This window comes from Salvelinus namaycush, chromosome 3, assembly GCF_016432855.1.
Source record: "Salvelinus namaycush isolate Seneca chromosome 3, SaNama_1.0, whole genome shotgun sequence".
NCBI lineage: Eukaryota > Metazoa > Chordata > Actinopteri > Salmoniformes > Salmonidae > Salvelinus > Salvelinus namaycush.
In genome coordinates this window covers 60014814-60028997 of record NC_052309.1, presented here as the reverse complement: position 1 = coordinate 60028997, position 14184 = coordinate 60014814, and the positions used below count along the sequence as shown (strand labels likewise).

The 14184-nt window shown below is 40.3% G+C and overlaps 1 protein-coding gene across 1 annotated transcript; it reads right to left on the bottom strand.

The window, feature by feature from the left end:
* Window positions 1–5523: 5523 nt before the first annotated feature.
* On the bottom strand, window positions 5524–7562 carry LOC120033771 (ferritin, middle subunit-like). The gene is made up of 4 exons (XM_038980231.1): window positions 7258–7562; window positions 6727–6873; window positions 6372–6497; window positions 5524–5895 (listed from the first exon to the last, which is right to left on the bottom strand). The coding sequence occupies exons 1-4, from the start codon at window positions 7357–7359 to the stop codon at window positions 5740–5742; spliced, it is 531 nt and encodes a 176-aa protein (XP_038836159.1). The 5' UTR covers window positions 7360–7562; the 3' UTR covers window positions 5524–5739.
* Between the last annotated feature and the right edge of the window lie 6622 nt (window positions 7563–14184).

Sequence of the window (14184 nt, the reverse complement as noted above, 5' to 3'; positions counted from 1 at the left end):
AAAGACATGAATGAAAAGACACTTAACAATGAAAAGACACTTAACAATGATATTCCCATATGGATCGAAGTCATGTCTTTCCAGGGTATTTTCAGGTTGTTTTTTGCATAAAGCATAACGGACCAAAGTGCTGTTATAGATCACTGTATGTAATCGGGTCTGTTTTATTTTAATTCTAAATCTTAAGATAACAATGGGTAGGCACTTGCTTTTTGAAAAAATGTTCAATAAAAGGTAGGCCTATGGCATACCCTCTCATACCCCCTCAATTCCAGTACTGGTTTACACTTAACAGTCCTTCACTGACTTGGAGGGAGTATATTTAAAGAGTGCATGGTGGGTGGAGGAATTGAACCACAAATCTATGGATATAGCAGCCTATAGTCTAATTCTGTCTGTCAAACAGGTAGAGCTACCTCTTATTTCTGAAATAGAAAGGAATTAATAGGCTCCAACACAAAGCCCTCTTGTTGTTAGTAAAGTCTAATTAAAATGAAGACGGTTTAAATGATATATTCCTTCTCCAATTTGCCTATTTTCAGCACCATCAGTTGTCCATTTCCAATTGATTGTGCCGCGACTGCTGCTTCAAGTTTCAGCACCACAATGTAAGTAACTAAAATCTGGCTTATTGTGATGTCAATAAGTTGGATAAATACATCATGGGCAAGAAACATATTGTTTTTCTTCAAATCAATTATAGTAGTAGCAAGCTATCAAAGTTGACCTCCGGTCCTCAAATGCTCTCCTTCTCAAACTGAACAGAACATAGGCTATAGGCTAGTCTACGCGCAAGATATTGCATTTTTTTGGACTAGGAGGAATTATTTGACTCTCCTCCTGAACTGCCACTGTAGGCCTACACAGCACAGCATTGGTTAGCCTGCACAAAAAAACGGTTTTGATCAGCAAGGGCAGAGCAGGCCTCAGGCTTGGAATATCATTTGCAGTGTGTAATGCAGTCCAGTTTTATTTACGCAATCCCAGCAGCTATCTTAGAAATATAACTTTGCTCTGTGCTTCTCTGAGCATGCACTTCGTAAGCCTATAGCCTATAGGCTATGAATCATTTGATTGAGAACACACTAAATAGCCTATAGGCACATTTCATATTTCACGCCCAGCAGAGAATCAGGTGGAATCGGGCACCGCTATATAGCCTAAAAAGCAACTAATTCTTAAACACTGAGAAATATTGACATTTCATACATTTCAAATTACATGACCCTCCCCTGCACTAGATTTAAAAAATAGTAAACCCTCCTCTTGACTGAAATTGAAAAAGCATGACCCTCTGCTATTTTCCTCCAGGTACCCACCCTGTACATTTTTATCCATCTCTTAGCATTACAAATTAATCGTACTAACTAAGAATGCTCTTAAGTTAAAGTTATAAACAGAAGTGATAGTAATACTGTAAATGATTAACCGTTGCAGAACTCTTTCTTTTGAAGTTCTGAAGGGTGACACAGCGTTTTTAGTCTGTACTCTTTCCCCTTCCCCCTCTATTTCTCTCCCTCCTTCCCACTCTTTCTCCTGTCATAACCTCCTGTTGGTTGTACTACAGTATGAAATGACTTAGGGTATGCCCTGGCTGTATCTCTGCCTTGTCATTGTGACTCAGCATTCTGGAGACCCAAACGGAGACGGAAGAGGAAGCAAGATGTTCACTCCCTCAATTGTTCTGTTTCAATGGAAGTCAAGGACTAAGCTGACCGCTACCCCCCCCCCCCCCCCCCCCCCCCCCCCCGTAATCAGACAATGGTGAATGGCCTGAGTGAACAACCTTCATTTACCCACCACCCGCCATTCTTTTCCACTATCACCGTGACAGTGGTGGAAGGAGACTGGGTCTCATGACTGTGGAAACAGACTTGAGCGGTGGTGAGTGGGCGAAAACATGCTGAGTTTAGGAAAAAAAAGGAAGAAGGAGAGAACAGCAGTAACATACTATGTAACTTACTAAGGCATTTTTAAACAAATAGCTGTAATATGGTTGTTTCTGATGAATGTTGGAGGGAAAATACACCAACAACTTTCCTGATCATTTGGCCAATATACCCCAATCACAACTCAAGTAACAATATTATTCAATATTACTTTAAACTGTTGGTCTAACTAACAGTTTAGAAAATCATCACCAAACCCCATGGTTTTTCACACTCAATAGTTTCCCGTGTGTATCAAGAATGATCCACCTCCCATAGGGACATCCAGCCAATTTAACACAACTGAGGGAAGCATCCCTGTAGAACGCTGTCGACACCCTGTAGATCGAGTCCTTGCCCCAACGAGTTGAGGCTGTTTTGAGGGAAAAAGGGGAGTTTGCAACTCAATATTAGGAAGTTGTTCTTAATGTTTTATACACTCAGTGTATATATACAGTGCCGTAAAAAAGTATTTCCACCTTTCTGATTTTCTCTATTTTTGCATATTTTTGATACTGAATGTTATCAGATCTTCAACCAAAACCTAATATTAGATAAAGGGAACATGAGTTTACAAATAACAAAAAAAATGATACTTATTTTATTTATTTAATTAACCAAGTTACACAACACCTAATTCCCCTGTGTGAAAAAGTAATTTCCCCCTTACACTCAATAACTGGTATTGCCACCTTTAGCTGCAATGACTAAAAACAAATGCTCAATAACCATATGGATCCATATTATGAGGTAGGTGTGTTATTTAGCAATAAGCATGATATCCTGTATTATGGGGTTGTATGGGGTTGCCCATCTACATTTACCCCAGTGTGCTAATCATTAGCTAGATCACTGGTTCTCAATCCTGGTCCTGGGGACCCAAAGGGGTGCACATTTGAGTTTTTTCCCAAGCACTACACAGCTGATTCAAATCATCAAAGCCTTTTGATGAGTTGATCATTTGAATCAGCTGTGTAGAGATAGGGCAAAAACAAAAATGTGCACCCCTTTGGGTCCCCAGGACCAGGTTTGAGAACCAGTGAGCTAGATCATAAACTCAAAACATTATCTTGTTGCTAGCAACATAGGCTATTGCTGACTTGACTGTCCCAAACTTTCCACTGGTAGTCAGCCAAGGATGTATAAACACTGAATAATGTAGGCCTATCTGTTACAACGGAATCCTGTTACTGCCTACCATGCTATGTTGTTGTCTTAGGTCTCTCATTATGGAGTGTTGTGTTGTCTCTCTTGTCGTGAAAGGCCTTTTGCCTTTTGGTAGGCCGTCATTGTAACTAAGAATGTGTTCTTAACTGATTTGCCTAGTTAAATAAAGCACTTCTCTGCAGATTTTGACATTATTGATCATAATCCGCTGCTGGAAAAAGCGTAATTGTTATGGCTTTACATCACCTGCTATATTGTGGATCTAGAGTTACCTGTCTAACAGAACACACAGGGTGTTCTTCAATGGAATCTTCTCCAACATAATCTAGTTAGAGTCAGGCATTCCCCAGAGCAGCTGTCTAGGCCCCTTACTTTTTCAATCTTTACTAATGACTTGCCACTGGTGCTGAGTGAAGCCTGTGTGTCTATGTATGCTGATAACTCAACACTATACACATCAGCTACCACAGCAGGTGAAATCACTGCAACACTTAAGAGCTGCAGTCAGTTTCAGAATGGGTGGCAAGAAATAAGTTAGTCCTAAATACATGAATTTCAAAAACTAAAGGCATTGTATTTGGGACATAACATTAAAACACTAAACCCTCAACCTCAACAACATCTTGTAATGGATAATGTGGAAATGTAACAAGTTGAGACTAAACTTCTGTCATGGTAAAAACATATTGATACAACAGTTGCTAAGATTGGGATAGGTCTGTCCATAATAAAGCACTGCTCTGCCTTCTTAACAACGCTATCAACAGGGTAGGTTCTACAGGGCCTTGTTTTGTTGCACCTGGACTACTGTCCAGTCATGTGGTCAGATGCAACAAAAAAGGACTTATGAAAATTACAATAGGCCCAGAACTGGGCAGCACAGCTCACCCTTAAATGTACACAGAGAGCTAACATTAATATTATGAATGTCTATCTCTCATGGCTCAGAGTAGAGGAGAGATTGACTTCATCACTACTTGTATTTGTGAGAAGTATTGACATGTTGAATGCACTGAGCTGTCAGTTTAAACTACTAGCACACAACTCAGACACCAGTGCATACCCCACAAGACATGCCACCAGGTCTCTTCACAGTCCCCAAGTCCAGGACAGACTATGGGGGGTGCACAGTACTACAGAGAGCCATGACATGGCTACTATTCCACATCAAGTAACTCATGCAAGCAGTGAAATAAGATTTTAAAAGAGATAAAAAATACAACTTACGGGACAGCAGGGACTGTGAAGAGACACATATGCACTATAGACATAAACACATGGATTTTGTGTTGTAGATATATGGTAGTAGACTAGTGACCTGAGTGCAAACCCTTAATGTGTTGTGAAATCTGTTTAGTAATGTGATGTTAGTTGTATTGTATAGAACTGCCCATAATTTGTCAGACCCCATGAAGAGTAACTGCTGCCTTGACAGCAGCTAATTGAGATCCATAACAAATACAAATGTTGGTAAATTAAGGAATATGCAAATTAATCAGATGCCATCTAGTGGGTTTTTTGGTTGTCAGATTATCACAAATCTCTGGCCCTGTGTGGCCTTGTAAAATATGTCAAATAGAATGACAAAGTTGTGAAACTTTAACCTAAATATAAACCAACTTAGTACCGTACAAATGTACTCAATTATTTTACCATGTCAATACTTCGTGGTTGTAAATGTTGGTGGCAGTTATGAAAAGAAAATAGTTTCATAGTTATTGAAAATGCTATTGCTGATTAGACAGTTCTCATTAGGCCATTTTCCCCTTTAACCAAATGGTTTATCCACTAGAAACTCATTTACTATATTAACACATTAGAAACATCAATATTTGTCAGTTAAACTATTAAAGTTAAGCTTGCCTTTTAATTACCAAAATGAAAGTGTTCAGTAATTTCAGTAAATTAACAGTAGCTTTGCAACCATATGACAGCTCCAATAAGACCCTTATGGTGAATGAGAGGCTTGTAGAATCATTACTATTTTAGTATTCAGTTCATAGTTTACTGTAGGGGGACTATTGGGCATTAAACACAATGATTAGAGTAATTTCTTAGTAAGAGCTGAACTTCCATCACTAGAGAAATGCGCCATAACAGCTGGCTAACGGTTTTGATTGACCTCTAGGCCATCTAATAAACTTGTGATGCACAGAGTAAAGGTCTACGTCAACTGTATTCACCCATTTTACGCCTATGGACCTAGAGTTGACAGTTGGGCCCTTAATTGACATGGCACTATAACAAGATACAGTAGAGGACACGCTCTGTGGTAATGTCCTTTATTAACCTTCCCTATTGTTATGACCCTCAGTCACTAGTAGGTCTATAATTGTCAATATTTATCACTAGGAATTTGAGATGCTCAGTTAGACGGAGCAAAGAACCCAAATAGACTGATACAACATCCATTACTACAGGTCACCAATTAGAATAGAAACTTTAGTGATATTTTTTTATTGTTTTACAAGATGCCTCGACTCAAATACAGTAGTGTTGTCAACAAAACACCTCATTGTTACAGCTGTGCACTGCACCAGTTTTACACTCTCCCCTCCATATAAATGATAAGCCAGTAGGATCTATCAGAGAATGCAGGGGTCCTGGTCGAGGCTGGAGGCCGTAGCCTGGGGATGGGAGTGGTTTAGCTCTGGCCTCCCAGGGTGTGCTTGTCAAACAGGTACTCTGCCATCTTGTTTTTGACAGCATCCATCTTGGTGAGGTTGGTGATGTGGTCTCCCAGCTTCTTAATGGCCTCCACCTGCTCTTTCAGGTAATGGGTTTCCAGGAAGTCACACAGCTAAAGAGGGAAAACAGGTCAGACATGAGAATGACTACAGACTATTGTAGATACAGTAACACAAGAGCCTGGTGGTAATGGCATAAGTGCAGATAATGTTTCCAGCTTTTTTTTAACTAGGCAAGTCAGTTAACACATTCTTATTTACAATGACTCCTAATGTGGAACAGTGGGTTAACTGCTTTGTTCAGGGGCAGAACATATTTTTCCTGGTCAGATAGGGGATTCAATCCAGCAACCTTTGTTACTGGCCCAACGCTCTAACCACTAGGCAACCTGCCGCCCTTTATGCAAAATGATGCATTAGCTGCATTGTGTGTATAGTGTGCATCTGGGAACTATTGTGTGCGTGTGAAGCAGCAGGTCACACAATCCTGTGTCATTAATCATCAGAGCTACAACAACCTGATCATCTCCCGAGACAGTACCTGTCTTCTATGTGATACATACATGTGATGTGCGGTTCCTCAACTTACATGGGGGTCAACCTTGCCAGAGGCAATCTTGTGCAGGTCCAGCAGGGCCTGGTTCACATTCTTCTCCAGCTGCAGAGCACACTGCATGGCCTCCAGCCCATTGCCCCACTCATCACGTTCTGGCTTCTACACAGGACAGCGTGAACACAGAAGTGTTAAGGACTACTAGCAGACATTAAGGTTAGGATAAAGTGAACAGAGTTACACCCCTCACACTCAGTTCAGTGGTTAGAGACAGTATGTTCAGGACTACTCCAGGTTCTCTAGATCAACTCTGTAGACACTCTCCTCCATGAAGTAGACATTTCTATCAGTCTACAATCTAAAATGGGGTTTTCGATGCTCAGGCGCTCACCTTGATGTCCTGGAGTAAAATGCGTCCACCTCTCTTGTTCTGGAAAGAGAGTAGCTTGTCGGCGTGCTCGCGCTCCTCGTCGCTGTTCTCCTTGAAGAAATGCGCGAAGCCAGACAGAGCCACATCGTCACGGGAGAAATAGAAAGCCTGGGTGGATAAACAAGACAGTGTGGTTAGAGAGAAAAAAACACCCCAAACATGACAGCATTCTGTTGTGGCAACTAAACTTGATGACAAAAAGCATGAATCAGTCTAGTCCGTAGTCTATTTGGTAACCTGACAATGAACCTGTCAATGAGTTGTTACGCGCTCTGTCCAAGGTAGGATAGATTCCCGGCTTCATTTGAATGTTATATCTACCTGAAAACTCAATAACAAAGTAAAACTCAAATATGAACTTCAGGGAGTTACATTTCTTGGCTCTTTAATTGTCTAGGCCCGTAGAAAAGTCATGTGAAAAATGGCATTTAGGCTCAGGAATAATAATACACAGGTAGATCAACAAAACGGTCATCTTGGTAGACTCATTACCATTGAAGTGTAGGTGTAGGAGGCGAACATCTCCATGTTGATCATCCGGTTGATTGCAGCTTCACAATCGTGGTGATAGTTCTGGCGGATCTGAGACTCCATTTTGGCAGATTTTCTTTTATATCAAAATGAAATGTACAAAAATAAACTTCCTTCGACTATTTTGCTATTACAGTTAGAGTAAGTATTACGTTATAAATCCGGAATGTTCTATAATGCGGGACGAAGGCAAAGGAGTTCCGTTCAATCACTGTTGAAGCAAGAACTTCTTCATGCGTCTTCCCAGAATTGTGAACTGAAAGGAGCTTTGTTCGCTCTATTTATTGTTCCAAACGGAACGCGTCAGTGAAATCCACCCTCACAGAGCGTAGCCAATCACCATTAGAATTACAACAGGAACTAGGCGGATCATTTGACGACGAGCCCACTCATACACATGACCTAAAGCAAAGATTATTTATTATATTGACAAGAGAGCCGAGTGACAACTCCAACAATGGAAATACATGTGCCCAACGATTGAAGACAGGCAAGACTATAACCAATGAGAGGGCAGGTACGCGTGTAAACAACAAGCACAACTAAACATCGTTTTTCTCAAAGTTGCCGGAATGCCACGTGCATCCACATATAATATATGTGTTGGCGTTTGTAAAAGCTTTTGTAAAAGCTTAAACATTACGAAACTTCTATTCGATCAAAATCCTTAAGTAATTTGACACTCTGTTATATACCTCCACACATAAACGGCCTTATCTCACGCGGACAGATTTTGGGCGGAGTAAATGCTCTCGCCTTGACCTCTTCATCTCGATCTGTTTCTTTGTTTATTACAAAGTAACATTTTATTGGAAACAACTAAAGGAGTAGTATCAGCCAAAAGCAATGCTACAGTGCAGGTCTAACTACAGCGGTTATTGTTGAAAAATGTGTGTGTGTTATATCCTTAGAAGAAAATAGGAAGAATTTGAACACTCATTCTAATATTAGGCTAATTGAGAAATAGTCTACGTTTACATTTGATTTAGGATATAAAAGGAGTTGAACTTTGAGACGCAGTTCTGTAAACTTCTGTTTCATTCTCTAAGAGCACATGTTTCAATAGCATATGTAGCTTAATTATTGACCTTTTACAGAATGCAGTCAAAAGAAAAACTGTAGGGTTATCACACTTTTTTATATCAGCTCAATGTTCAATATGAGGTATGGGAATACAGTAGTGGACAGAGAAAGAAAGGCTGGCTTTTGTAGAAATTGTATTTGATGATACACCTTTCGGTTTCAAAAGACAAATTGTAGTTGACAAATGGTATATCAATGTTGATTACATTAGCCTAGATATAACTACACAAAATCAGCAGCTACATACATCTAACCATACATAGGTTATTAAGCTAAAACTGTGAAGTGGAAAACTTTTTACAGCTAATGAAAATCAAAGACTACAGTAATAAAGTAACCTTCCTAACAACTTCAGTTCACATGACCTGATCTTCCACAACTGTTGACAGGGTGCTTTCAGGGTGCTGGGTTATTGCTCAATACATCCATGTAGTTGCAACATCATTGGTATTCATAAGAACTAGAGCTGTGTTCGAATACTCATACTAACCGCACTAACCATACTATTTGTGATGTAAGTGGAGTATGTAGTATGGTTATTGGTCATAGTATGGATATAGTTAGTATGCCAAAAGTTCCCGGATGTCATACTAAATTAGCCAAAATACGAAGTATACAAGCAGTGGACATTATTTCCGTGCTTTCAGGGCCCATAATACAATTCTTCAGAAAACGGGCGTGGCCACACAACGTTTTCAGATTTTAAGAAAATAGTGGAAAATATGCAGCCGAAGTCAGACGAGAGTGGATACAATTTCATTGCTTTAACTAATTATGACAAATGTTAAGAAAATGTTCAGCGATGTAATGAATTTTAAAATAAGTTACGTTACAATTCTTTAGCTACGCTATCCTTACGAACCGCATAGCATATCATTGCAGTAGTATGTACCGTTATGTTAGTTAGCTACCTAACATCAATTTAGTTGGCTATTAAGACATCAGGCTTAGCTAAGTGGTATAGTCATTGTGCGTTCTCAATGGACATTGTTAATTCGCTCTGGCTATCTACTCCGATTTCAGAGCACTCTCATCTGAGTGCACCAAATCGCAGATTAATTGATGAATTTACAAACGTAACACCCATTGAAAATAACCGGTGTCAGTAAACGTCTGCAAAAAAAATCGTATTAAATTGTTGCCAACACCATAGTTACAGTCACCAATGCTCTGGATAACATGAAAACAGCCTAATCAGCTCTGATAGGGCGAGTAAAATGGTCAGAGTGAGGTGTTCTCTCATTTGTGTCTGGAAGTATCTAGCAAGCTAGCCAAAGTTAGCCAGTTAGCTTGGGCACTTGACTGCCGTTGTGAGGTCAGAACGCTCGGATCAACCCTACTCCTCGGCCAGAGCGTCCAGTGTGGGCTCTGAATGCTCAGAGAGCAAAACGCTTTGAATTTACGAACGGACAATCTGACAACGCTCTGAATTTACGAACGCCCAGAGCGTACTCTGGCACTCCAGATTGAATTTACGAACCCCCCGAAATCGTATGATGTCTAGCTAGTAATTTGTTATGCTAACAAGCTAGCAAGAGGTTGCATATCAACAGCATAAGCTTCTGGTAGACAGGCGATGCGCTAGTAAACTAAAATTATACCGTTCTTTTACAGTAAACTAAAATGTAACCTTTGTTTAAGTAGGCAAGTCAATTAATAACAATTTTTTTTTTTTCAATGACGGCCTATTCCAGACTACGCTGGGCCCAATCACAGCCGGGTGTGATACATGCTGGATTTGAACCAGGTACTATAGTGACACCGCTTGCACTGAGATGCAGTGCCTTAGACCGCTGCGCCACTCGGGAGCCCTATGAACTAATAGTATATGTTATGCAGTATGTACTCATTAAGTATTTAGTATATAGTATGTTAGTATGGGTATTCGAACACAGCTTAGGTCTTTTGGGGCAGTATGCATCAAGCCTCTCAGAGTAAGAGTGACGATTTAGGATCAGTTTTGCCTTTTAGATCACATTGAATAACATTACATTTACGGGGAAGCTCCTCCCCCCAGCCTCCACTGATTTATACAGCCCCTGGTCTTTCCTGGCCTAGTATGTAAGGTAGTGCCTCTACTCCAATTGTTTGAGAACAGGACCCCCTTTTTCCTAAAATATAATCCAAAACAGACTATCTATCAGTTTGTCATAGCTACTATCTAGGTTCATTGTTTGTTGAGAAATTATGAAGCTGCTTCAAATGGGGGTAAGGGTCTTCAACATAGATAATCCTTGAAGTATGTGCCCTGCTCTCTGTTACTTTGATCAACTGTTCTAGGCTGAACCTCCCTTTATAGCGTAATGTTTTCATTATGAGCGCAAACAAAGTTTTGGAGACAATGAGTGGAAGCCTCTTCAGACTGTTGGAAGTGACAGTAGACTTATGCTTAAACCGGTGCTACAAAAAGGGCTGTGACATACTTGGCATTCCTTTTTTTTTGCGAAAAGGGACATCACTTTTTGACTAAATGATGTGTCGTGCTTAAAGGATAAGTGTGGGTGAGCATATAAGGCGAACGTCTAGCATCCCAATGGTTGCTTGTAACTCATCACAGGCAACTTTAGCTTTTTTTTTCTAATTATCAACTTCGCAATGATTTACAAATTTTTATCTACTTTGAAACTACTTAGCATGTTAGCTAACCCTTCCCCTAACCCTAACCGTAACCCTTTAACCTAACTCCTAACCTTAACCTTAGACCTAACCTTAACCCTTAACCCCTAGCCTAGCTAACTTTAGCCACCTAGGTAATGATAGCACCTAGCCACCGAGCTAACGTTAGCCACAACAAATTGGAATTCGTAACATATCATATGTTTAGCAATTCGTAACATATTGTACGAATTACAATTCGTAAAATATAATATGAAATGGATGATGGACATGCACAAATTAATACATACCATACAAAACATATCATACTAATTGGAGTATCTCAAATTTACTTTTACTATGTTACGTCTACCCCTGAGTCCAGGTTGTTCTAAGTGACCTTATTTTAGCAGAAGGGAAAACATAGCATTACAATTGAAATTGACAAAGAATTGTCTTAATTTTTTAATGCAAATCTCTTCTGTAATGTTCAACCCCGAGAACCTGTGTTAAGTTGTAAAAGTCATGAACTGGTCCATCATGTGACCAGCCGCACAAAGTTATAAACAGTAAGTAATACTGTAAATGGTTAACCATTACATAACTCTTTCTATTGAAGTTCTGAAGGGTGACACAGTGTTTTTAGTCTGTACTCTTTCCCCCTCCCCCTCTCTCCCTATTTGTCTCTCCCTCCCACTATTATTACCAGGGGCACAACTTGGTTTTAGATGTGGGGGGGACATATATATTTATATTTTGGGGGGTTTGAATAAACACTGCAAACAGCCTTCCCGACTGCTCGGAGGCATCCGCATGGTCCTAAAGCACACAATTGCCTCGTTTTGTATCACATTCCAATGATAAAACTGGGGGAGGGACAAAAATGCATGTCCCCCCTGTCCCCAGTGAAATTTGCACCCCTGCTTATTCCTGTCATAACCTCCTGTTGGTTCTACTACAGTATGTACTGACTCAGGCTCTGCCCTGGCTGTGTTTCTGCCTTGTCATTGTGACTCGGCATTCTGTAGTCTCAAGCAGAGACGGAAGAGGAAGCGAGACAGCCCACTCCTTCACCCCCCCCACAATGGAAGTCAATTAACTAAGCAGACCACTATCGCATTGTTGTCTGCTTAAGGAGCCACCTCCTTAAGCAGACAGTGGTAAACGGCCTGAGTGAACTATCTTAATTTATCCACCATCTTTGGTCTCAATGTAGTTCTGTTCTGTTATCACAGTGCCAGTGGTGGAAGGAGGTGCAGTTTTGTGACTGCAGAAACAAACATGAGGGGTGATGAATGGGCGAAGACCGGCTGATACCAGATTTGAAGAAAAGGAAAAACGAAGAGGGATAGAACAGCAGGAACATATACTATACTATGTAACTTACATATACTGTGTAACTTACTGAGGCATTTTAAACAAATAGCTGTGAATGGTTGTTTCTGGTGAATTTAAGGGAAAATACAACAACTTTTCTGAAAATGTAGTCAATCAGAACTCAAATACCAATATTTTTCTGTATTACTTTAAACTGTTGGTCTAACTATAACAGTTCAGAAAGTCACCACCAATGTCAAAACCCGTTATTCTATTTATGTTGCCTTCACCATGTCTGGGTAGTACATGGTCTTGAAATTACTAATTTCTTTATATATATATTGGTATTTTCTCTTTCTTTATTGAGATATCAAGTTATGAATGAGAGGGGGGTGACAGAAAGGTAGAGGAATAAAGATATGAAGGCGTAGGTTTGAATCCATGCCGCAAAGGGACATGTGTGGTCCAGAGTCAGCAGCATTACCACTAGACCAGCAGGTACATTTTTCTTCTGGACCTTCTTTGGACACTGTGTTAAACCTCTTTGGGGTACGTGGGACGCTACCGTCCCACCTGGCCAACATCCGGTGAAATTGCAGAGAGCAAAATTAAAATGACAAAAATTGTAATATTAAACTTTCATGAAAATACAAGTGTCATACGTCTTTTAAAAGCTTAACTTCTTGTTAATCCAGCCGCTTTGTCAGATTTCAAAAAGGCTTTACGGCGAAAGCACAACATGCGATTATCTGAGGACAGCGCCCCGCGCACAAAAGCATTACATACATTTTCCAACCAAGCAGAGGTGTCACGAATGTCAGAAACAGCGATAAAATAAATCACTTACCTTTGAAGATCTCCATCTGGTTCTTTTGTTTGATAAAGTCCTTCTTTATATCCCAAAAAGTCAGTTTAGTTGGCACGCTTGACTCAGTAATCCACAGGTTTCCCTCGTTCAAAATGCATACAAATGAATCCTGTAAGTTACCAATAAACCTCGTCCAGACAAGTCAAACAACGTTTCTAATCAATCCTCAGGTACCCTAATATGTTAATAAACGATCAAATTTAAGACAGAGAATAGTATGTTCATTACCGGAGATAAATAACGAAGTGCATGCTCTCATCCACGCACCCGTGAAAACACTACAGCCAAAATGGGAGCCACTTACAAAAACTACAAATTCTTGGAAATTTTTCAAAAAACAAGCCTGAAACTCTTTCTAAAGACTGTTGACATCTAGTGGAAGCCCTAGGAACTGCAGTCTGGGAGGTATTCCTTTTATATTCCCATAGAGAGCCATTATAATCAGTGGTGAGCTCAACAACAACAAAAAATTCTGGATGGATTCTCCTCGGGTTTTCGCCTTCCAAATCAGTTCTGTTATACTCACAGACATTATTTTAACAGTTTTATAAACTTTAGAGTGTTTTCTATCCAATACTACCAATTCTATGCATATCCTAGCTTCTTGGCCTGAGTAACCGGCAGTTTACTTTGGGAACCTCATTCATCCAAACTTCCGAATACTGCCCCCTACCCCGAAGAAGTTAACTAACCTCCAGACGAGCTTCAATGCCATACAACTCTCCTTCTGTGGCCTCCAACTGCTCTTAAATGCAAGTAAAACTAAATGCATGCTCTTCAACCGATCACTGCCCGCTGCAGTAGTTTATGTGTCGGGGGGCTAGGGTCAGTCTGTTATATCTGGAGTATTTCTCCTGTCTTATCCGGTGTCCTGTGTGAATTTAAGAATGCTCTCTCTAATTCTCTCTTTCTTTCTTTCTCTCTCGGAGGACATGAGCCCTAGGACCATGCCTCAGGACTACCTGGCCTGATGACTCCTTACTGTCCCCAGTCCACCTGGCCGTGCTGCTGCGCCAGTTTCAACT

Coding starts and splice junctions, on each gene's coding strand:
- LOC120033771 (XM_038980231.1), bottom strand. CDS start 7,359: ATGGAGTCTCAGATCCGCCAGAACTATCACCACGATTGTGAAGCTGCA. Junction 6,874..7,257: donor CCTACACCTACACTTCAATG/GTAATGAGTCTA, acceptor TTATCCACCCAG/GCTTTCTATTTCTCCCGTGA. Junction 5,896..6,371: donor CTGGCAAGGTTGACCCCCAT/GTAAGTTGAGGA, acceptor TTCCCTCTTTAG/CTGTGTGACTTCCTGGAAAC.